Source organism: Callithrix jacchus, chromosome 10, assembly GCF_049354715.1.
Source record: "Callithrix jacchus isolate 240 chromosome 10, calJac240_pri, whole genome shotgun sequence".
Taxonomy (NCBI): domain Eukaryota; kingdom Metazoa; phylum Chordata; class Mammalia; order Primates; family Cebidae; genus Callithrix; species Callithrix jacchus.
The window spans coordinates 62,674,892-62,700,059 of record NC_133511.1 but is presented as its reverse complement, the minus strand read 5'-3'; the positions used below and the strand labels follow the sequence as shown (position 1 = coordinate 62,700,059).

The following is a 25,168-nucleotide window of genomic DNA, read 5'->3' as shown; positions in this document are numbered from 1 at the left end:
GAAGTTTTTTTCAGGGACAACATAAAACAGTAGTTCTGCTGGCATCACTGACTACACATTAGAATCACCTATGAGCTCTTAAAATAAACACTAGTGTCTATGGGCCCTACTCTCAGTATTTTTATTTAATTGATGTAGGCTGAGACCTATTCACCTGTTCTTAATGCTTTCTGAGTAATCCTAAAGTGCAGTGAAGGTGGACTACCACTCGTGAAAAAAAAATACTGCAATATGACTTCACAGCTAGATCAGAACTAGTTCTCTGCAGGTTTCATAATTTATAATAATTCCTGCTGGGAAGCCAGAAGGCCCATTCCTCTACTGTCACCATAGCCAAAAAACATTATCTTCAAGGCCTGATTCATCCTTACCTCCTCCAGGATGCCTTCCCTGCCTGCTCCAGACTAATTTTCTGTCCCCTTATTGTACTTCCTGCCAGTACTTGCATCCCTGCTTTGACTCATATCCCTTTGGCCCAGAATACCTCCTTATACCCTTCTCCTTTCCTTTCCTGAGCTTCCACCACACTCCAAATTGAGTACTCTGAACTTATCCTGTGCATGTCTATTCACCAAACTCTGTTTTATAATGGCCTGCCCATTTGAATGTCTCTCAATTAAACTGTGGACACTCCGAGAACAAGAACCGTGACATATTTACCTTGGCAACCACAGCACTTAGCTGGTGCAAAGAGTAAGCACATTGCACAGATGAATGGAAGGAAGATGAATGAATGGATGGATGAATGAATGAAGGGGTAGTACTCTTTGTAGAGCATAACTGCACTGTCTGAATTGTTTAGTGTCTCTGCTACATTTCTCACATGTCTCTATTACATTAGGGAAAGAATATTTCCTAGTGATCACCTTTTCCCAACCATAAATTTTATCTGTCAGTTGACTGACTCTTAGCCTGAAAATAACCTGTTCGTTAGTTTTCTGCAACAAAAGACCAGTCTTAGCATCACATTGTAAGATTAGAAAAGGTCTTATCATTTAATGAATGCTTACTGGGTACTGGGGGCTTTAAATACATTATGTCTTCTCAATGTCAACTCCTCCTATTTGTCAGTTGCAGAATCTGAAACTCAAGAGTTTAAAGTAACTTGCTCCAAACCAGCCTCAGGAGTAGTTGAGATTTAAGCCTAGATTCTTTCCCACGGAGGCTCATTTCTTCTCCTGTCCCAGTTTCTGTCCTTCAGGAAGAGACTACTGGAGTACTGACATTAAATACTTCAACACAAGGTCCATGAGGACCAAAGCTCCAAGAGGACCCAAACCTGACAGACCTGGACCTTCACAGTGTTCTGAGGGTCCTGCACATGTTCCAGGGTTGCATCAACATCCAGGGCCACCACCAACCCGGATGTAAACCGCAAAGGGTTGTCTGACTCGCCTGCTGGCTCGATGATGGTGGCTGAGGCTTTGTGGATCTGTAAGCAAGAAGAAAATACTATGATTCTAAAGCCAGATCATTCCTGGACAGGAAAACACAATCTTTAATCTCTTCTCTCCTTATCTAATGAGTGGGCACGTGGGAGTCACTCAGAGAAGAGCCTAACCCAGTTACTCCATTGGTCAAAGAAGATCACCAAGGTGAAGATTTTTGACTGTCTGGACAGATTTGTCCTATAGGGGCCAAATAGACCCTGACCTGCTCTGGAAGTGGGAGATGCAGGAAGGCACTCTGCCGCAGCATGGTCTGTAGAATTTTGACCACTTCTGCAGGTTTGGATGTCATGAGTCGGGGCATAAGGTCAAGAAGTTTGTCCACAAAGCTGTCCTGCAAGTGCGGCAAATCAGTGATGAAATACCTAGAGGAACAAACGGAAGCAGTTTACTCATTCAACTGTGCACTCATTTAGCACAGGCTGGGCCCCAGCCAAACTACAAAGCAGAAGGAACGATGAAGTGAGAGGAGTTTGCAGTTTACGATCAAGACAGACCTATATCATTATGCCTTAATCACATGATCACAAAAGAAAGGCCGCTGTTTACTCATAACCATCATGTGCCAAACATACTCTTAAGTATTTTACATGATCTTATTTAACTCCCGGCAATCCTATGCATTATTAGAATTTTTATTTTCATACTACAGACTCATTAATTATTTTAACAAATACGAAGTGGCAGAAACACTGAAACTCAGAGAGGATGATGCTGTACTAAGGCTCAGAAAAGAAAGTTACTCCTGGCTCGGACTGATCTGACTTCTGCCTTGTGCAAGGGGATAGACGAAAGATATCTCAATGAGGAGGCGATATCTGTGCAGAAACTCAAAGGATGAATTAGGAACAACAGATGAAGAACTTTGGGGATTCAGAGCTATCATCTTCCCAAAAAACCTCTTTAACCCAACTGTGCAAAAACAGACTCTCTACCTTAAAGAATCTAAAGCCAAAAGTAAGGCATGAACTTATTTCAGATTCAAATCTAGGACCTTTTTTTTTTTTTTGAGAAGGAGTCTTATACTGTTGCCCAGGCTGGAATGCAATGGCACAATCTTGGCTCACTGTGACCTCTGCCTCAAGTGATTCTCCTGCCTCAGCTTCCTAAGTAGCTGGGATTACAGGTGCCCACCGCCATGCCCAGCTATTTTTTTGTATTTTTTTAGTGGAGATGGGGTTTCACTATGTTGGCCAGGCTAGTCTCAAACTCCTGACTTCCTGATCCACCCACCTCGGCCTCCCAAAGTGCTGGGATTACAGGTGTGAGCCACTGTGCCAGGACTCAAAACTAGAATTTTAAAAGACCAAGCTAGACTGTACCATTTGCTAGAGAGCATTACCTGCTGGTGAAGGTAGTGCTGCATGCAACTCAGCCCTTTAAGAAGCCATCGCCGGACGTGGTGGCTCAAGCCTGTAATCCCAGCACTTTGGGAGGCCGAGATGGGTGGATCACGAGGTCAAGAGATTGAGAACATCCTGGTCAACATGGTAGAACCCCGTCTCTACTAAAAATACAAAAAATTAGCTGGGCATGGTGGTGCGTGCCTGTAATCCCAGCTGCTCAGGAGGCTGAGGCAGGAGAATTGCCTGAACCCAGGAGGCAGAAGTTGCAGTGAGCTGAGATCGTGCCATTGCACTCCAGCCTGAGTAACAAGAGCGAAACTCAGTCTCCAAAAAAAAAAAAAAAAAAGCCATCATCACCCAAATGACAAATACAGAGTCATAAAATCCTCAGGTTTGAAAAAAAAAAAAAAATCCTCAGGTTTGGTGAACTTCATGAGGGTAGAGACAATAGTGGAAGAAATGAAACAGACTTCATCAGTGCTTTAAGATCCTCTGTCTTCTCTCAGTATAATTTTGCCAGCATACCACAGGTCTGGTCATTCCCTGGGGTCCTATTTCTTCATCAGGCTTTCCGTTCAACTACTGCATGTGCTTTAACCAATTCATTCCATATAAAATTCTGAAAAAATATATGTATTCTACAAGATAAAATTTACCTGCAGAATTGCAGAACAACTGTTTGTATATTTTAGAGAAATATGCAAGTGTAAGAACAGTGTGGGCGTGGCACAGTGGTTCAGACCTGTAATCCCAATACTTTGGGAGGCAGAGGCCGGAGGATATCTTGAAGCCAGTGGTTCAAGACTAGCCTGAGCAACACAGCAAGACCCTATCTCTAAAAAAAATATTAAAAATTACCCAGGCCTGGTGGCACATGCCTGTTACTCAGGAGTCTGAGGAGGGAAGACAGCTTTAGCCCCAGAGTTCAAGGGTGCAGTGAGCTCTGATTTTGCCACTGCACTCCAGCCTGGGTGACAAAGTAAGACACTGTCTCTAAAAATAATAATGAGATCAGACGCAGTAATAGCTTGCATCTGTAATTCCAGCACTTTGGGAGGCTGAGGCAGGCAGATCACTTGAAGTCAAGAGTTCGAGAAGAGCCTGACCAACATGATGAAACCCCGTCTAAACTAAAAATACAAAAATTAGCTGGGGGTGGTGGCAAGCACCTGTAGTCCCAACTACTTGGGAGGCTGAGGCAGGAGAATCACTTGAACCCAGGAGACGGAAGTTGCAGTGAGCCAAGATCACACGACTGCACTCCAGCATGGGTGACAGAGTGAGACTCCTCAAAAAAAATAAAAATAAAAAAAAAATAATAAAGAGCAGTGTAAGCAAACAGTGGTGGAAAAAACAGATGACTATTTTTTTCAACAAACATATTTACAAGTTTTCTTCATATTACTTGTCTTTTTATGACCCTAGCTAAGTACTAAATCCAAGTGATTCCTGGTAGGTTTAGTTTTGAAGCTCTAACTTCAAAGAAGTTTCTATAACATTAAGGAAAAAAACAAATTAGGGAACATGGCCAGAGATGATAGCTTGGCTGCACAGGCTAAACTGAGGAATGTGATTTCTGATTGCTCCTATTGCCTGCCAGTGCTATTCTCTGTGGAACCAAGATTTAATAAGCCAGAAGAGATATAAAATACGTACCTCTGAAAAAAGTCCACTTCCTGTAAAAATTTTTCACACATCCCAAATAAGGGGTCAAGTCTGTAGAAAAGAAATGTAAAATAATTTGCTTGTGAAATCTGCAAACTGAGGAGGACAAAAGTCCCAGAAACCTGAGCCTAAATTAAAGGAAAATTGGCATATTACACTATAAAAATGATCTCTAAAAGTAACAGAGAACTCCTAATGGACCTGGGGGTAATACCTGTCAGGATCCCAAGACCTGATTACACTACTGCAGTGCCCATTAAGCTCAAAGAACGTTAAAAATCAGACTATCACAGGCTACACTTGGCACTAGACTCACTATGAATACAGGAGAGAAGTACAGCATGCAGGCACTACAGTGTCAAGTTCCCATTCTGCAGGAGTCCTTACAACAGTCCACATGGCTATCTGGGAGCTTTAATCCCAACACTGACAGCTCATGTGCAAGGAGATGAGCTCTAAATCAGGTGGGTGTATAGACCATACTAGCTGAGATGCCTCATGCATCACAGGTGCTAATATTCCTTTTTTTGTTGTTTGTTTAGAGACAGGGTCTCACTCTGTCATTCAGGCTAGAGTGCAGTGGTGTTATCATGGCTCACTACAGCCTCAACCTCCTGAGCACAAGCAATCCTCCCATCCTGGCCTCCTGAGTAGCTGGGACTATAAGAATACACCACTATGCCCAGATAAACTTCTTAAATTTTTTGCAGAGGTGGTGGTCTCACTGTATTACCCAGGCTCTTCTCAAACTCCTAGGCTCAAGCAGTCCTACCTCAACCTCCTAAAGTGTTGGGATCATAGGCATGAGCCACCATACCGGGCCTGCTAATATCTCTTGAAACAACTCCATAGGCATAGCTTCCAGGGACCCCATAAATGATTTATCCAGTTTCAAGAATCACTGCATTCAATGAAGCCTATAGCCATTGTATCTGCATCTGGAAACCATTTATATTTCCTTCTGGTCTACATGCAATTTACTCAGAGATCATTTTTTCCATAGCAGTATAGCCTATTAATGTTGACACTATAAGGGCTCCAAGAAACATACATAAAAAGTTAACTAAATTCTTTTTTTTTTTTTTTTGAGACGGAGTTTCGCTGTTGTTACCCAGAATGGCGTGCAATGGCACAATCTCGGCTCACCGCAACCTCCGCCTTCTGGGTTCAAGCAATTCTCCTGCCTCAGCCTCCCAAGTAGCTGGGACTGCAGGTGCACACCAACATGCCCAGCTAATTTTTGTATTTTTAGTAGAGATGGGGTTTCACCTCGTTGACCAGGATGGTCTCGATCTCTTGACCTCGTGATCCACCCGCCTCAGCCTCCCAAAGTGCTGGGATTATAGGCGTGAGCCACCATGCCTGGCCTAAAAAGTTAACTAAACACTTACGCAGGAAGGAACAAAGTTTTGTTACTACTTTGCCCACAAACACAGATGGTGTTCCTTCCTCTCTGATTTCTTTGGCCTCACAGTACTTGAGAACATTTCATTTCAGTAAAAAGTTATTGCATACCTAAATAATACAGGCAACATGCTAGGTCAATATGACTTACTAAGTTTTGACCTTTGTAAATTTTCCTCCTATTTCTTGTATGTAATTTCTCCATGAAACTTCCCACTTGTTTTCATTAATATATTATTCGCTGAAGGAATAAAGTTCTCATCGAGAAAAACAAATACTCTTTCTTTATATACAATACAAATACATAAGAGAATGATGTCAAGATTTAGTCTTTTTATTAAAATGTAGTCTCCATGAGTAGAAAAAACTTTGTATTCTTCATCATATATTTCCTAGCACAAGCAGCATTCAATAAGTATTTGCTGAATGAACAAAAAATGGGGCTAGGGTAGATGGCAAATGGAAACTCACTCTGGAAGCAACATTCATTTGAATTATTTTCCTGAAAAAAGAAAGTAGCACTTGAAAGTTTTTTAACTGATCTTCTACCTGAAATGGAAGTGAAATTTCATAGTGAGGTTACCCACCAAAGACCACGAGGTGTGAGAAGACTAGAAGGGAGAATTCCAGCCAAGCAGGGGCACAAAGGGAAGCAATTTCGGCAAGCAGTGACATTTCCTCATTTGTTTGCCTGATTATATAGAGAAGCATTTTGGAGAGACTCCAGGTAGTAAAATACAAAAAGATTTTGAAACTCCCCAAACATCAAAACAGAGCAGGCATCCTCACCCACATGCCATATACATGAAGTATGCCTCTATTACTAAGAACACTTACTCTTCCTTTGGTGTGAGGGAAGGAAAGCTATGAAAGGGAGGCTCACTGGGGGCTAACAACCATTAAAGAAGAATACAAATTACCAATTTAAACTAGTCTAGACTTTCACTGTAAGTATGCAAAAACAATGGAAAATGACTAGGTGTTATAAATGACAATCAGGAGCTGTAAAGGAGACCAAGCAGTCCTCAGAAAGAGTAAGTCAAGGCAAGAAAGCACAGAAAACAAAAAAAAATGCTAATCAGTAACCTCGGTGAGGGTTAACAAGGATTTAAACATACTGCACTGACAAAGAAACTGCTACAAAAACAGCAGATGAGAAGACTAGAAGCTATATAGCAAGGAAAAAAATAGTAGTGAAGCACACTTGGAAATAAAACATATAATGAAATCAAACTCAATAATCCATGAACAGGGGAAATCAACAACATTGTAAACTGAAACGATAAACTAAAAGAGCATATTAAGGAAATTTACTCAGAATATAGAATAGAAAAACAAAGAAAATGAAATTACAAAAGAAAAGGTCTAGGAAAAATAGATCACAAAAATCCAACATCCAGTATGAGTCTAGCATAAAGAAGAAGTAAGTAAAGAAATAATGGAGGAAAAAAATCCCTGAGCTAAAAACAGTTGATACTTCAAACTCCCACCAAAGATCAGCAAGAATATTGAAAGAAAACACATACCTAGACATATCCTGGTGAAATTAAAGAGAGAAAGAAAATTTTAAAGGTTTGAGCATGAAAAATAAGCTGTAGGGAAGAGAAGGAGACTCACATAAGAAATTCAACTGTAACATTAAATAACTAAAAGGGTACATAGCAGGGAGTCTCTATTAGCCTATTCTGATTTGGGAGAGTTCCCAATAAAATAAATAAATAAAGGCCCCATAGCAATATAGAAATATTGGACAAGAATTCCATTTATGGCCGGGCGCGGTGGCTCAAGCCTGTAATCCCAGCACTTTGGGAGGCTGATGTGGGTGGATCACGAGGTCAAGAGAGCTAGACCATCCTGGTCAACATGGTGAAATCCCATCTCTATTAAAAATACAAAAAATTAGCTGGGCATGGTGGCGTGTGTCTGTAATCCCAGCTACTTAGGAGGCTGAGGCAGGAGAATTGCCTGAACCCAGGGGGCGGAGGTTGCAGTGAGCCGAGATCGCGCCATTGACTCCAGCCTGGGTAACAAGAGTGAAACTCTGTCTCAAAAAAAAAAAGAAAGAATTCCATTTATGTATGAGAGCAAAGGAATTTAAAAGGTAACTGTGATACAAAAAGAACAGTGGTAGCCAAGTTGGAACTAAACTTATAGAGATTGTAAGTGATGGCTCATGCCTGTAATCCTAGCACTTTGGGAAGCTGAGGTGGAAGGATCTTTGAGCTCAGGAATTCAAGACCGGCCTGGGCAACATAGTGAAACCATGTCTCTATTATTTTTAAAAATAAAAAAATATTGGCCAGGCGCGGTGGCTCAAGCCTGTAATCCCAGCACTTTGGGAGGCCAAGGCGGGTGGATCACGAGGTAAAGAGATCGAGACCATCCTGGTCAACATGGTGAAACCACGTCTCTACTAAAGATACAAAAAATTAGCTGGGCATGGTGGCGTGTGCCTGTAATCCCAGCTATGCAGGAGGCTGAGGCAGGAGAATTGCCCGAACCCAGGCTGCGCAGGTTGCGGTGAGCCGAGATCGTGCCATTGCACTCCAGCCTGGGTAACAAGAGCGAAACTCCGTCTCAAAAAATATATAATAATAAATAATAAAATAAATAAATAAAAATAAAAAAATATTTTATATAAAAAATTAAAAATAAAAAGAATATATAAGGACTATGTATTTATAACCTTATAAAGATTATATAGTTATAAACATAAAAATTAATATAAGCTACATTATAAAAACATAATCAACTGAAACAAACTTTCAAATTATTATTATTTTTGAGAGATGGGGTCCTGTTCTGTTGCCCAAGTTGGAGTTCCAATGGCATGATCTTTTTTTTAAAAAAAGTATAGGGCCGGGCACGGTGGCTTACACCTGTAATCCCAGCACTTTGGGAGGCCAAGGCAGGTGGATCACCAGGTCAAGAGATGGAGACCATCCTGGTCAACACGGTGAAATCCCGTCTCTACTAAAAATACAAAAAATTAGCTGGGCATGATGGCGCGTGCCTGTAGTCCCAGCTACTCAGGAGGCTGAGGCAGGAGAATTGCCTGAACCCAGAAGGCAGAGGTTGCAGTGAGCCGAGATAGCACCATTGCACTCCAGCCTGGGTAACAAGAGCGAAACTCCGTCTCAAAAAAAAAAAAAAAAAGTATAGATGCCATCACACACACTTTTGTTTATTTCAATTATAACTGGCACATAGTAGGGATTAAACATTTGTTAAATGATTATATGTATCTTTAAAATTAAATCACTCTCTGACTTTATAAAACCACTATCAAGATAAGTGAAGAAATAAAATATTTTATTTTTTAGGATATTCTTTCTGACCTAGTATGTTTCAGTGTTTAAACATTCACATTTATATCTCTATGCCACTTTTTTGTTGACACAGCTACTGGACTGAGCATCAGACATTTCTGCGAGCTGGCAGTGAGTACGTAAGTACTTTTTTGTATCAAATCTATGATGCCATCATTCTTAAGATGCACCTTTATTTTATGAATAGCAAGAAACAAAAAACACTATGGTACCCCATCAAAATATTTGATTTCAGAGAACTTACAATAATGTGTGCATCTTGAAATCCATGAAATGTGGCAGTTCCAGATATCTCAAAGTCTTACAGCTTTACAGTCTTACACAGAACTCTTATTACATATCAAGTACCATAAGTGTTTTTACATGTATTCTCTCATTTATTCTTCAAGAAATGCCATAAGATAGATGCTGTCTTCATTTTCATTTTGTACAGGGAAACAAGGTACAGAAAGGTTTAAAAACCTGTTCATAACCAAACAACGAGTAAGTAAAAAAGACAGGATTTGAATAAAATAGACTGACTTCCCAGTATATTCTCTAATTTATCCTTACTGCCTGAGAAAAAGATTATTAGTCCCTTCAGAAGAGAAAAAGTGGTCCCTGGCACGAAACTCTTAAGGAAATCTATCAAGTTGGAGGATACAAAATGTCCTTGTTGTCAGATAAAGTCCTGTGTTGTGCTATATGCAATGGAGAGTCACCTGAGGGTTTTTAGCAAGGGAGAGACACAACTGGATTTCCAACAAATCTGATCCAACAAAAGAATTTGTAATATCTGAAAAAAAAAATAGATCACACATTCCTTAGCTAGTCTTTTCTAAATCTCATTTTACTTATCATTAACTTTGGTGTGATGTCTGAATGCATTTGAAGCATCTTTGAAAGGAACATGCCACATCTTTTGGCCAACCCCACATCTTACCCTCGTGTAGTTCGTGCTGTTACTATAAGTTGCAAAGCTTTGGCCTGTAGCCTCATGTGATGTATAATCACCACCTGCTTATTCTCCACACCACTGTACATGAACTCCATTTTGTAGGTCTCTTCCATAATCTATAAAGAAAAGGTAATTAATAATCAATAAAAGTATCAGTCTTACTTGAGAGCAGCATAGAATTCTACTGTTAAATAACCTAAGGTGAAACTCTAAACTGAAATTTTACATCCCTATGCTTTTAAGTGTTGAAAGAAATTAGTATAGTATGCCTTGTGAAAAGCGAATAAATTATTTTGCCTATTTAAAAAGAAGACAGACCTGGTAATAAAATCATCTTAGTTGATGATGTGAAGATAAGAAAATTTAATCACTTAAGCAAACTGCAAAGCCAGCACTGCTTGTTACCTTAAACCAAACTCACTCTGCCATGGGAACAAATTAATATATATTATATGTGGAAACCCAATCCCCAAGAAATCCTCAAGAATTAAACATCAGGAACTATTAACCATATGTTAGTTATCCTGATAGACTGTTCTGTGGGCTTGGTCTGAGGGAGTCTGGGAAGGAAATAACTGCAAGAAAACATTGTCTATGACCCCAGATCAAGTCCCCGATCTTGCTCAGTTCTATCTAAATAAGCTACTTTCATAAAAATGATGCTTCTCTTTCCCTTCAGTGCTTGCCTCTCTGTGAACACTCTGGGGTCAGAGAAATGACTCCAGACTCTCTTACAACTGGCAATAAGACAAATTAAATTACATGAATGTCTCAATCCCTTTCTGTAAACAGGGGAAGAAATAGCACCAACATCATGAAGTTTAAAGTATCAAATGGGGCATGCAACGTGCTTATCACAGTATCTGTGATATACAGCAATGGTAATTCCTTTCCTCTTTTCCTTCCAAATTATTGCTCCCTGGTCCTGTCTTTCCAGTGTGGCTCAATTACTGTGTTCTAGTCATTAAATTGCACTCCTCTACAATAAGCCACATACCAGGTCTGAGAGAGAGTCTGGATCAGGCAAGAGTTCAGTACTGTAGTAGAAAATAGATTCTGGGTATCAGAGGATCTGGTCTCCAGTACTGATTGTATTACCTATAGCTCTATGAATTTAACCTTGCTGAGCCTTAACTGCCTCATCTCTAAAATAGAATTAGTACTTATTCCTATCTAATGAGATTATTATGAGGGGTAATTAAGCTAATAGACTTAAAATCATTTAGTGAACTGTAACAATCACTGTCACCATCATTAGCTTCCTCCTGGGTCATTTACAGACTTCCTATCTGGAAGACTTGACCTGCAAGAGATCACCAAGTCTCAATACTTACATGCAAAAGGGAACTGCTCAAAGCTAAAAAGAAATAAACTATTAACAAAAAATATAAAACCTGCTTAATGAACTACCGAGAAATGTAAGGACCTTTTAGCACTAAAGTGATGGTACAGGCTAAAGATATAAATAACCTAAATTGAGTTCAGCTACATTTTCAGATAAAAGATTCATGATGGTAGAGACAGCGTTTCACCATGTTGGCCAGGCTGGTCTCAAACTCCTCACCTCAAGTAATGTGCCTGCCTCAGCCTCCCAAAGTGCTGGGATTACATGCGTGAGCCACCATGCCTGGCCCAACTGCCATATTTTATAGAAGAGGAAAAATCCAGGGAAGTTAAGTAACTTGTTCAATGTCACTCAGCAAATCTGAGGCAGACCTGGGACTAGGACCCAGGTCCCCTGACTCCAAAGTGAGTGCTGTGTCCCCCAGTTATGCTCCTTCTCATATCACTAACTTCTGTCATAGCCTAAAATGAGGGAGGCCACGCAGAGGTATAGAGCTATAGGAAGGCCTCTGGCTCTGCCTTGGACTGGACAATTCCTGGACAGAGACCTATTTGAAAGAAAGGTCTGAATAGCTTACCTGTTTCGCTGCTGCTGAGGCCAAATCACTCTGCTTCAAATACAAAGGGGCAGCCACATTCCACAACTTTTCCTGCAAGGCCTACACAGACAAATCAGGAGGGAAGAGAACATAGAGGTCACAAAGACTGGCATATCATTTGGGATTTACATTTTTGTTTTCTTTTGAAAGTCTGCCATGAACAGGACTTCTCAATTAATCTTATTCTTGTAACCCAATAAGCTGTATTTATTATGGAGAGAGATGAAACCAACGGTTTGGGCTAAATGAATTCCTGCCCATTTGATCCAATTTCTAGTCCAAAGGTCCTGTATCCCATATCAGTGCTTCTGGAAGCAGAGTACAGGAACCATGAAGGCTTCACCAGAATGTGCAGGCAAGCCAGCTTCCAGGCTCTACGCACTCCTTGTTCCCAGAGTCACTGGACTAACCTGAACCACCTAGATCCTTCTTCCGTGACTGTGGTTCTTTTTTCCTTTTCTCTATGCTCATTATGTTACGAATAACACTGCCCCCAAACACTTTACAAATATATTCAACTAGAAATCAGGCAACTTTCCTAGATTTCTCCATCTTTCAATCACTCTACATTTAAAACATCACTAAGAGCCACAATCTTACCTTTCATCTCTCTCCTCACCTATCCACCCACATGATCTCATCTCTTGCATAACTATTACCTTGTAATTTTTTTTTTTTTTTTTTTTTTTTAATGATTGAACAGAATTTATTGGTTGTCTCCGAGTATCTCTGGTTCGGCTTTGGCAGGGCTGTCTGGTTTCCTTTGCTTTGCTTGTTTTTGGGCTGCTGCTGTAGCCTTTAAAGCTCTTTTTTGCTTCTTCAGCTTTTGAGTCTCCTGGAAAACCCGAATGCACAGAGCCTTCTTGGTCACGAATCGGCGGTGGGCTCTTCGGTAATATAGAGGTGGGAAGGTGTACTCAATCCCCAGCTCCTTGCATACCTTCTCATAGACATCATAGTTGGTGTTACGGAGGTTTTTGAGCATCTTTTTCCTCTGGTCGATGCTCATCAGTAGATAGCATTTGGGGGCTTTGTCCTTTCGATGTTTCTGCATGTGTTCTTCATAACTGGGGATCTTGATGGTCAAGGCAACAATTCGAGCCTCCAGGGATCTGGTGTCCTCAGGGTTTTCAACAATCTTTTTCATCAACTGTTCTTGTATGACTTTTAGCTTCTCCTTCTTTTTGGCCATTTCCAAAGACAAGAGTCTTTTCACAACATCATCAACCTTCTCAATTCCAGGGACATTCTGGTAGTCTTGAAGCAGCGTAGAAGGAGGCGGGTCATCATCTTGCCTGGGCAGGACTGCTGGTTTCTGGATGACATATCTGCGCGTGGCCTGGAGGAGACTTCGAGGCTGCAGGCCCCACTGGTTGGAAGGAAATCTGGCGCTCCCACAGCTCGGCAGCCCGGGGCCTGAGGCCTGGGTGACTGCCTGGGTCTGAATCAAACTCAGCATCCTCCACGCGGCCCTTAGCATGGTGACCTCTAACCCCCAAGGGGCTCGCGCCGCGGCCACCGTTTCCTTTGCTGCACAGACCGGGTTACATGGGCCTACCTTGTAATTTATTTGGAAATTAAGTATGGCTTAAGGAGATGCGTTTGAGTGCCAAGTTGACAAGGGGTGAACTTATGGACCTAATTTTACGTATCAACTTGACTAGATTAAGGAATACCGGAAACCTGGTAAAACATTATTTTGTTTTACACAGTCAGGGTGTGTCTGTGAGGGTATTTCCAGAGGTTAGTGTGTAAATCTGAGTGTACTAGATGGAAACTATCTGCCCTCAATGTTAGCGGACACCATCCAGCCAGTGGCCAGGAGGGAACAAATACAAAAGACAAAATGGGCAGGGCAAAATGGCTCATGCCAGTAATCCCAGCACTTTGGGAGGCTAAGGTGGGTCGATCACCTGAGGTCAGGAGTTCCAGACCAGCCTGACTAACAGGGCAAAACCCTGGCGACTAAAAATACAAAAATTAGCCAGGTGTGGTGGTTCATGCCTGTAATTCCAGCTACTTGGGAGGCCGAGACAGGAGAATCGCTTGAAGCGAAGAACAAGAGATTGCAGCAGTGAGCTAAGATCACGCCACTGCACTCCAGCCTGGGTGACAGACTGTCTCAAAGAAAAAAAAAAGACAAAATAGCAAAATGGATTCTCTGGGTTCTGCTGCTTGGATATCAGAAATCTGACTCCATGAAAGTACATCATCACAATACTGACTGTGTATAAGCATTGAGTGTGTACATAAAACGTTGTCACTTCCTCAATAAATGAAGAGATATCCTTTACATACATCTGCATTTGTAAAAGATAAAATTTCCTGAGATCTCAGCTCTTTGAGTGACTGCATATGCAGTGGTGACCCATCATGGTTTTGATCAATCTCGTCAAAAGACTTAAGGTTGTTGGGCACAGTATTTCAGATGACCACAGTTAAAAAGCTGTGTATATACAATTAACAACCATAGTGATATGCATTTATACCTTTCCCATTATGACCAATTTCTTCATAAATATGGTTCATATGCTCATAACTATTAGACCTACCCAACTGTCATTAGTAACCTGAATGTTTATGCCTGCAAAAACGTATGTTATTATTGTCTGTTTTATAAGGTAGTATATATTGTTGTGTTTTTATGTTTCTCAAATAAATTTCTTTTAAAAACATAAATAAAGGTCTTTAAATTTTAAATTTTTTTTTTTAATTTTTTTTTTCTTTTGAGACAGAGTATCGTACTGTCGCCCAGGCTGTAGTGCAGTGGCGCAATCTTAGCTCACTGCAATCTCCGCCTTCTGGATTCAAGCAATTCTCCTGACTCAGCCTCCCAAGTAGCTGGGACTACAGGTGTGTGCCACTGTGCCCAGCTAATTTTTTTGTATTTTTAGTAAAGACAGGCTTTCACCACGTTGGCCAGGATGGTCTTGATCTCTGACCTCAAGATCCACCTGCCTCAGCCTCCCAAAATGCTGGGAATACAGGCGTGACCTACCACGCCTGGCCTTTAAATTTTTTAAATTATTTTTTCCATAATTTTATTTTGGGGATTTTGATCTTTTCCAGGCTATGGTTTTTGGGATTTCAGACTTCAGGGATTTTGTTCTTTTGGAATTTCAACAGTTTGGGAGCATGACGTTCTGGACTGTCTTTTGGGATTATGATTGGCTCCCCTTCTTTTGGGTACATAACATTACACCCTAAGTATTTTGTCATGTTGTTGTATAATTCTTTGTAAAGATCATTACTGGCTATAGAATATACTGCTAGGTAGCTGTGCCACAATTTATTTACCTTTCTTCCTGTTATTAAACACTCTTGCCTTGGGTTCCGGCTCTGAGCCCCTTACCTACACTGTCATTCCTTGTCATTAAATAACCAACAATTATGTGTTCTTTTTAGGAGTAATCACTTCTCTTTTCTCACCCATCTTCTGCTACCATAGAAAAGTAGATTCTTTTCCAAGGCCTCCTTGAATTCCTAGGGTTTCACAGAGACTTGGAAAAGCCAAATAACTTTGCAAAGGGGCATGAAGGAACTTCTTGGAGTGATGAAAATGTTCTATGACTTGCCTGTGGTGGTGATTACACAGATATATACATTAGAAAGAATATATCTAGTTTAACAAGGACCATTTAAATATGAAGCATACATACCCACCTTTACATAAGTATACACACCTGTACAACTGTATAACAGCACAAGTTCACAGAGTAGAAAATAACTTTTGACTCCCCTATTTATTCTGACTTTAATCAAATATCATTAATTACTTTAAAAACAACATTTTCAACTAGGGACAAGATAAAGGTTTGTCAAGTAAAAAGGGCTCTCCTAAATTCTGTGCCAAAATTTATAGTAAAATTCTCCTACAGAAGCTGAAAGATACTGAACTAATTTAATTGTTCTAACTCAGCAAAACTAAATAGATTCTTGGGTACCAATTCTGTATATACCTGACTACTAAGTATGAAATGCTAGCAAGTTGGTCCTTTTAAGAGCAATGAAATTAACCTTTCAACTACGATGAAGCGCAGTGAGCTTTTTTTTTTTTTTTTTTGAGACGGAGTTTCGCTCTTGTTACCCAGGCTGGAGTGCAATGGCGCAATCTCGGCTCACCGCAACCTCCGCCCCCTGGGTTCAGGCAATTCTCCTGCCTCAGCCTCCTGAGTAGCTGGGATTACAGGCACGCGCCACTGTGCCCAGCTAATTTTTTGTAATTTTTAGTAGAGACGGGGTTTCACCATGTTGACCAGGATGGTCTCGATCTGTTGACCTCGTGATCCACCCGCCTCGGCCTCCCAAAGTGCTGGGATTACAGGCTTGAGCCACCGCGCCCGGCCACTTTTTTTGTTTTAAGACAGGATCTTGCTCTGTCACCCAGGCTGAAACGCAATCTCACTGCAGCCTTGACCTCCTAGGCTCAAGCAGTCCTCCCAATTCAGCCTCCCAAGTAGCTAGGATTATAGGAATGCATCACCACATCCGGCTATTGTTTAATTTTCTAGTAGAGATGAGGTATCATTATGTTGCCCAGGCTGGTCTCAAACTCTTAGGCTCAAGCGATCCTCCTGCTTTGGCCTCTCAAAGTGCTAAGATTACAGATGTGAGCCACTGCACCCGACCTTGAAATGAGCATTTTAAGAAAATAGTCTAGCCAGGCGCGGTGGCTCAAGCCTGTAATCCTAGCACTTTGGGAGGCCGAGGCAGGTGCATCACGAGGTCAAGAGATCAAGACCATCCTGGTCAACATGGTGAAACCCCGTCTCTACTAAAAATACAAAAAATTAGCTGGGCATGGTGGCGCGTGCCTGTAATCCCAGCTACTCAGGAGGCTGAGACAGGAGAATTGCCTGAACCCAGGAGGCGGAGGTTGCCGTGAGCCGAGATCACGCCATTCATTGCACTCCAGCCTGGGTAACAAGAGTGAAACTCCGTCTCAAAAAAAAAAAAGAAAACAGTCTAAAACTTTATGCAATTCCTTTGCTAATCAAATTACACAAAACATTTACAATCCTTGGCATTCTAACTAAAATGATTATCCAATCTGCTCTAATTATATTATGATAAAAGAATTCTCCCAAAATTTACAAATTCAGATTCCTATTAGTTAATATTTCATTAATTAGAGACAAATGTAATCACACTGCAGAATACATAATTTCTCCATCGTCAAGTGGCTGCATTAAGACCATAAGTTTTGCAACTTATGATCTCACACACTGCTGGATCCACAAAAGTGCTTTTTTGCATCACAATCATAAACAGAATGGATGCAAACCAACCTTGATGAGAAGTAGTTGACAGCGAAGGTAGGTGGCAGAGAAATCAGCTACTCCTGCCAATTCAGACTGAAGTTCTCCAAGTCTTTGCAGATCCCTATGGTAAATAAAACCCCAAGCCAAACACAGGATAAGGATAATGCCACCAACATAAAGATCATGTCAAAGCATTTTACCATTTTATACCTCGTAAACTGGTCATAATTTTTTCTTTTTTTGAGACAGAGTCTCGCACTGTCACTCACTGCAACCTCTGCCTCTCGTTTTTAAGTGATTTTCCTGCCTCAACCTGTAGCTGGGATTATAGACGCCTGCCACCACACCCAACTAATTTTTTGCATTTTTAGTAGAGATGAGGTTTTACCATATTGGCCAGGCTGGTCTCAAACTCCTGACCTCAGGTGATCTGCCCGCCCTGACCTCCCAAAGTGCTAGGATTACAGGCGTGAGCCACCATACCTGGCCACTGGTCATAAATTTTTAAATGACAACACTGAATGCTGGAGTGGTTATAATAAAATTGGTTCACTCACACTTTGATAGTAGTTTAAGCTGATGTAACCCTTTTGGAAAGCAAAACCATACTGTTATAAAGCCACATCTGTGGTAAAATAGTTTGACTGATAGCTTTATGCTGAAAAATAATACTAAGAGAAACATTCAACAGAAATGAAATGCTTTATGCCCCATAATACTCATTGTTATGGGGACTATTACAGTAAAAAACTCAGTAACTACTTATTAATGGTGAAAGAACTACTGAATAAATTACAGTACAATCCAGTAATTTTTTTTTCCTTGAGACAGAATCTTGCTCTGTCACCCAGGCTGAAGGGCAGTGGCTCAATAACGGCTTACTGCAACCTCTGCCTTCCAGGTTCAAGCTATTCCCCTGCCCCAGCCTCCCAAGTAGCTGGGATTACAGGCACATGCCACAATGCCCAGCTAATTTTTGTATTTTTGGTAGAGACAGGGTTTAACCATGTTGGTGAGGCTGTTCTCAAACTCCTGATCTTGTGATCTGCCTGCCTCAGCCTCCCAAAGTGCTGGGATTACAGGCATGAGCCACTGAGACTTGCCTATGTAAATATTTTATAGCCATTAAAATACAAAATGGTTAAGTTAATAAGGTATATGATTGCAACTATGTAAAAACTATATAGAGGAGAAAAATACATCAAGGTGGTTTTCTGGATAGTGGTAATAGGGTGCTCGTTAGTACCTTCTCCCTATGCTTTATTTTCCAAGTTTTCTTTTCTGTTTTTTTGAGACGGAGTTTCGCTCTTGTTATTCAGGCTGGAATGCAATGGTGCGATCTCAGCTCACCGCAACCTCTGCCTCCTGGGTTCAGGCAATTTTCCTGCCTCAGCCTCCTGAGTAGCTGGGATTACAGGCACGCGCCACCATGCCCAGCTAATTTTTTGTATTTTTAGTAGAGACGGGGTTTCACCATGTTGACCAGGATGGTCTTGATCTTTTGACCTTGTGATCCACCCGCCTCGGCCTCCCAAAGTGCTGGGATTACAGGCTTGAGCCACCATGCCCGGCCTATTTTCCAAGTTTTTAAGACAGTGAACAAATATTTTTTTGTATCAGAAAAAGAAAAAAACATTATTTTTTAAAAAGGTATTATGATAGACACTGTTGGTTGCCTGTCCAGTTAGCCATTCTCCTCTTCTTTATTACTAACTGAACTCCGATTTTGTTCAAAGGAGCATGTCCACGAACTCAATTCCAGGTACTATCTGACTGAACTAAGCCAATTAGTGCACTTTATCTACCTGGATATGTGACCTGAGTTGAACTTATCAGTTCAGATGCAAGGACTTATATTCCATGCTTAGAACAAATTAGTGTGTCTGTCTGTCTCTTGCTAGATTGGACAAGGATGCTTATAGCCCTGATTGCCAATGGCAGCATACTGCAACTCTAAGGGGAAAAAACCTTAAGATAAAGCCAATGCTGAAGACAAGAAAAGTCCAAAGAGAAAGAGAGAAACTGGGTCCTCAATTATATAAGTAAGCCACTTAATTATACCGTATCTCCAATTTCTGGTGATCTACAAAAATATCTTAAGTCATTTAGCTGCTATAACAACGTATCATAGACTGGGTGGCTTTTAAACAACCAAAATTTATTTCTCACAGTTATATAGGCTGGGAAGTACAATATCAAGGCACCTACAGATTTGGTTTCTAGTTAGGGCCCATTTCATAGTTAGCACCTTCTACATGCACCTTCATATGGTGCATGTCATAAACGAGCTCCCTTAGGCCTCTTTTATATGGGCATTAATCTCATTCATGAGGGTTCTACTCTCATGACCTAATCACCTCCCAAAGACCTCACTTCCTAATACTACCTTGGGGGTCAGTATATGAATCTGGGGGAGATATAAACTCTCAGATCATAGCAGTAAATAAACAGCCATTATAAGCTAACTTGTGAAAAGCATCCTAACTGGATGTAAGTACAGACACAATGATTGTAACCATATGAAAACATATCTGCCTTGAGTAAGAAATCAGTGGCTCATGCTTGTAATCCCAGAATGTTGGGAGGTGGACGTGGGCAGATCATGAAGTCAGGAGATCAAGACCAACCCGAGTAACACGGTGAAACCCTATCTACTAAAAATACAAAAAATTAGCATGGTGGTGGGTGCCTGTAGTCCCAACTACTCAGGAGGCTGCAGCAGGAGAATTGCTTGAACCCAGGAGGTGGAGGTTGCAGTGAGCCAAGATCGCACCACTGCACTCCAGCCTGGGTGACAGAGTGAGACTCCATCTCAAAAAAAAAGAAGAGGGGAGGGGAGGGGAGGGGAGGGGAGGAGATGGGAGGGGAGGGGAGGGGAGGGGAGGGGAGGGGAGGGGAGGGGAGGGAAGGGGAGGGGAGGGAAGGGGAGCGGAGGGGAGGAGCAACATCATGATAGTTAATGCTGCCTCCTAGGGACTTTGATATCAAGAAGGAAATGCCTACAAAAAGGCACAGAGCAAATTGCTCTCAAAGTGATTGAAGAATTAATGTATGACATGTATCACTTCTTATGAGTTTGGGTGGCTTGAGTTGGTCCTGGAGAGCCTACCCAAAGCATGAGAACCCAGCACAATGAAAGGCAAGACCATGGAATAGCTAAGCTCAACTGTGAAATGTGAGTTTGGTGGCCAGCTGGTGTCTTCCTTTCACGTCTCTGATTTTTCTCTTACAAGAGATAGCTCTGAAGCATTCTACTTCAGAAGTGTTTCCTCTCCGGTAAGATCCTGCCTTCTGTGACAGTTATACAGAATACAGACTGACTGACTGTACATTAACCGATTCTGAGTGTTATTTTATGTTACTGCCCTGGAATTGTAGCAGTTGTTCTGAGGCGCACAGAACAAGATACAACCCAATGCAACACAATCAGCCATAAGACTTCTGATCTTCTGTACAAAGAAAAATGAAATCTTGTTAGCTCTTGGAAAACTCCTCTCTGTCCCAGTGTTTCCTCTTATCTCCTTATGCTCAGAATTCTCAGGTAGCCTCAGTCTAGACATCCATCAGGAGATGATGGACTCTAATGAGGAAAGTACACCAAGCACATTCTATGTGCACTGTACTGTGCTAGGTGTTTCCTTACTTGAGCTCACTTAATCCTCACAATATGAACTGCAATTAATCCTATTTCACTAAACAGGAAACTAAAGATCAGAATTTAAGTGGTTTGCCTAAGGTCATAGAATAAACAACAAAACAGGACATGAACAAAACAGAGTCAGCTCTGACTCCAAAAGTATTTTTTTAACCACATAATATTGCATCTCCTTCTTTATTTGCTATTAAACTATTTTCATTTATTTATTAACTTACATCAAATAGAGATGAGACCAAGACTAATTTAAAACTAGATACGGCCGGCTGTGGTGGCTCACACCTGTAATCCTAGCACTTAGGGAGGCTGAGGTGGGCGGTTTGCCTGAGCTCAGGAGTTTGAAACCAACCTGGATAACACAGTGAAACCCTGTCTCTACTAAAATGCAAAAAATTAGTTGGGCGTGCAGACTGCACCTGTAGTCCCAGCTATTTGAGTGGCTGAGGCAGGAGAATTGCTTGATTGAACCCAGGAGGTAGAGGTTGTAGTGAACGGAGATCATGCCACTGCACTCCAGCCTGGATAACAGAGAGCAAGACTCCATTAAAAAAAAAAAAAAAAAAAAAAAAAAAAACTAGATACACTGGGCCATTTTTCTATAAAGGCTCTCTGGCACAGCCAAATAGTTCCTCCCAGGAACACATAGATTAAGAATCTATATGATGTCACTATGTGTAAACATATTTACATATAGTGTGATTCTTTTTAAGCTTACACAACAGGCTGAATTAATTTTTTAAATCACTATTAAAGATAGTCAAATAGACTCTGGATGTGTAAATCAAATGTAGTTTATTATTTCAATCTCTAACAATCTCTAAACATCAAATTTATAATTAATGTCTCTTGGTAGCTTGGTAGTGCAAAAAGGAATGTTAGGAAATACAAATAAATGCAGCCTTGGTGACTTCTAAAACACCATCTTCATTCTTGCACCTAGATGGCTACAGATTGCAAATGTATATTTCTACTCTTTAATTACTAGACCCATACTACGAATGAGAATATCTCCCTTAGAGACATTAAAAGTTGCAAAGCAAAAAGCAGATTTTAAAGAATTCAACTAAAAATAATCCCATGTTCTTCAATGGTTAGTGTGTAAAAGAATTCTCATAAGAAAAGTAGCACATTTCTTTCTACCTCAGATAAATGAAGCCCCTTCTGTTTCAGATTAAAATGAGCTATTTTACTCCAAAAGAACAATTCTCTATTATGGAACACTTCTAAGGTGATATAGTTCCTGAAACAACAGTGTGTATTTCCTGCAACAGCACTTTCATGGACTTACACAAAAATGTAAACTTTGAAAAATAGGAGGTCATTTATTCATACTGAGAAATAGCAGACAAATGACTGTAACATTCCTTAAAGACAATCCCCTTCAAACCTGCTAGTGAATTTAAACATGATTATATTTATAAAATTTGATTTACTTACAAAGTATCAAAAGCATGTCCGGTATGTCAAGCCACAGTAGATTTAATTTTAAAGCAAAAATTCATAAATGTCCAACTATTATCTATGTAACTGCTATTCTCAAAATGTTTTCACCACATATAATTACAATAATCTTCAAAACAGTTCTACAGGTGTAAACCACAGCATCTGGCTCATAGTAAAATTGGGTAAAATGGCTGTTTGGATTACAAAACAGGGCATTGAGTATGACAGTGAAATTTGTTTTACACTTATACTAACAAATACATGGCCCAGTTCTCATAGAAAACCTTCTGTATGAAAGCCTAACATTTCTCTCCGTAACAACTAAGCGTAAGTTGTAAAGAACCCCAGGGGTCAACTGATCTAAACTCATGTGATACAGGAATCCCCTGTATATCACTGCATATCACAGAATATGGATTTTAGAGTTGACAAAGCTGAATTCAAATCCTAGTTCTGCCTCTTCTTAGCAAATTACTTCACATCTGCAATGATGGTAATAAAGCATCGAATGTGCCCTCAGTGGCTATGCACCATCTGCTTCCCTTTCCAGATCTTTCACCACCCTGCCTGTGCTCCTGAATACACACCCAAGCTAGAAACACACAGCCCTGAACTTAGAACAGTGATCTGGCCGGCCGCTGCCCAGCAAGGCTATCACCTCAGGAAATCCAGATTATGAAGGCAACTCAAACCAACAGGCGTTTACCAGTACCTTCTAAGAGCCAGCTCTGCAGCTGATCACAAAATTGGCTAGCTTTTGTGCCTCTTGCACTTGCTTTAGTGCCAACAGTATCAAACTGTCAAGGACAAAATCTAAATGTTTATTTAGGTGGGGATGCGTCAGGAAGTAGACTTTATTTTACTGGGCTCAGGGCCAACAACCTCATTTAGTGGCCTCCAAAACTTTATAAACACTTTGTTGAGGGAGAAGAGAAACTGCTTCACAAGAGATACAGAGAGGACTGGAATCTCCGGTTACAGAGCTGTAGACTGCCCAGAGCTTATAGCAGGGTCAGCAAACTTTTTCTCTAAAACGTCAGATAGTAAATATGTGTTAGGTTTTACAGGCTGTATCATCTCTGTGGCAACTACTCAACTCTGCTATTTCTTGTTGAACTGTGAAGGCCTGTAGCATGAAAGCAACTTTAGATAATACGTAAACAAATGAGCATGGCTGTGCTTCAATCAGGTCTTACATAAAAAAGTAGGCAACAGGCCAGCTTTGGTCCATAGGCTGTAGTTTGTTGACCCCTAGTTTAGAGTACTATTACTGGCACATAACAGGCATACAATAAATATCAAGGGTGTGACTGAATGCACAGTGGCAAGAGAACAAACTGTTATGCTAAAACAATTTCAACTTGAAAAACAATTCTGTTTTCCCTGACTTTGGTGTTACTGATTACAGTGATGGTATTCAGGCGAACACTCTGCCATCCAGAATATCATTTAGGCTTAGCCTTTGCCACTAATGCAGCTTCTTCATGCCACACAGCCTTCTTTGCCATGTTCCAACTTAATGATTCATGTTCTGCCGCCCTTTTGACTGATGCTATCACTGCTTTGCAGTGATATGTGTAAGTTCATTTTTTATGGTAACAAGCTTTCACTCAAGTTTTGTTTCCTGCAGCATCTATCATTTCTAGTGTGATCTCCTCCACTGAGTTTTTAAAATCCAGTCAATAGTAGGATTTTCTTGTTGAACTGTGAAGGCCTGTGCTTGGTAGGGACCTTGTGAATCATCTTTGCTTGGGTCCCAGAGCCACTGGGGGACCCATCACTGGAGTAGCTGCTGAAATCACCCCCTAGGGCAGGAGAGTTGCTATGGGCCTCTGTGTGGCTTCTAGAGGCTTCCTAGGGTTACAAAGACTATGTGATCCAGGTGGAGGCTCAGGAGGCTCATGCTAGACACACGCTGCACGCTGTGGCTCTCCTGTGGCTGCAGCTGCATCCACCTACCCAGCATTCTCCCTACAGCCTGTTCAGCCCAAGCCCATGGCACTCTCAGGGGAGCCCAGGACACCCTCAACTTTATATTGATTACTAGAGTGTCAGACCACCCATTTACCTCTCCCAGTTCCTCACTTCCACCCCTGTACCCAGCGAGTCATCAGGTCCCCCAAGTGAGTAAACTGAAGCTAAGAGCAGTTGCATACACAGTGGATTTGGCTCACTCACACATGGTATTCCTATCTTCACCTACTGTATCTTCCTAGACTATATAAGCTACAAAGTTAAACACTGTATTTCTCAGATTCCCTTGAGCTAGGTTCCAGACATGATTTAGTATGGGTCAAACACATTCTTATGGGTTTTGTATAGGGAACAAAGTTAAGTGGGGAGAAAGGCAGAATACAAGACATGGTTCTGGAGCCAGTAGCTTTATCAGTTGCATCCTGACTCAATAGGCAGCTTCCTGATCATGGCAGGAACATCCTTGGTGGCCCACTCATTGTGTGGCTCTGGAAATCATTCCTGGATATTCCACCTAGTCTGTTTCTTTAGCCGTCCCAACAACTCTATGAGCCATGTAGCATTCTGTAATAAATGTCTTTCTGCTTAAATTAGTCAAAAGCCTATTTTGTTTTCTGCAGATGCACATTAAGCAATAAACTATACTAAAATCAAACAAATACAAATCATGTGTTACATATTTTGATAAGTACCATGTCAAGTGATTTTGTCACAGAAACATCCTAGAGTATATTTACACAAATCTAAATGGTATATAGCCTAC

At 40.9% G+C, this 25,168-nt stretch overlaps 2 protein-coding genes across 5 annotated transcripts in view; both read right to left on the bottom strand.

Annotated features, from left to right (window-relative positions):
- The window catches only part of INTS4 (integrator complex subunit 4), a 117,798-nt gene that overhangs the window by 8,731 nt on the left and 83,899 nt on the right, over window positions 1-25,168 (bottom strand). For 2 of the 4 annotated variants that reach the window (XM_009007371.5, XM_054241868.2), the window contains 6 exons: window positions 17,361-17,454; window positions 12,052-12,132; window positions 10,115-10,245; window positions 4,451-4,510; window positions 1,654-1,813; window positions 1,280-1,432 (listed from right to left, as the gene is read on the bottom strand). In XM_009007371.5, the coding sequence (XP_009005619.1) occupies window positions 1,280-1,432; window positions 1,654-1,813; window positions 4,451-4,510; window positions 10,115-10,245; window positions 12,052-12,132; window positions 17,361-17,454 (679 nt within the window). The remainder of the gene's footprint in view (window positions 1-1,279; window positions 1,433-1,653; window positions 1,814-4,450; window positions 4,511-10,114; window positions 10,246-12,051; window positions 12,133-17,360; window positions 17,455-25,168) is intronic. The other 2 variants (XM_002754781.6, XM_054241869.2) reach the window with 1 other exon arrangement.
- Window positions 12,739-13,627, bottom strand: LOC100393069 (mitochondrial ribosomal protein S15). The gene has a single exon (XM_017977769.4). It carries the CDS (start codon window positions 13,550-13,552, stop codon window positions 12,779-12,781), a length of 774 nt encoding a protein of 257 aa, XP_017833258.1. The 5' UTR covers window positions 13,553-13,627; the 3' UTR covers window positions 12,739-12,778.

Coding starts and splice junctions, on each gene's coding strand:
- LOC100393069 (XM_017977769.4), bottom strand. CDS start 13,552: ATGCTAAGGGCCGCGTGGAGGATGCTGAGTTTGATTCAGACCCAGGCA.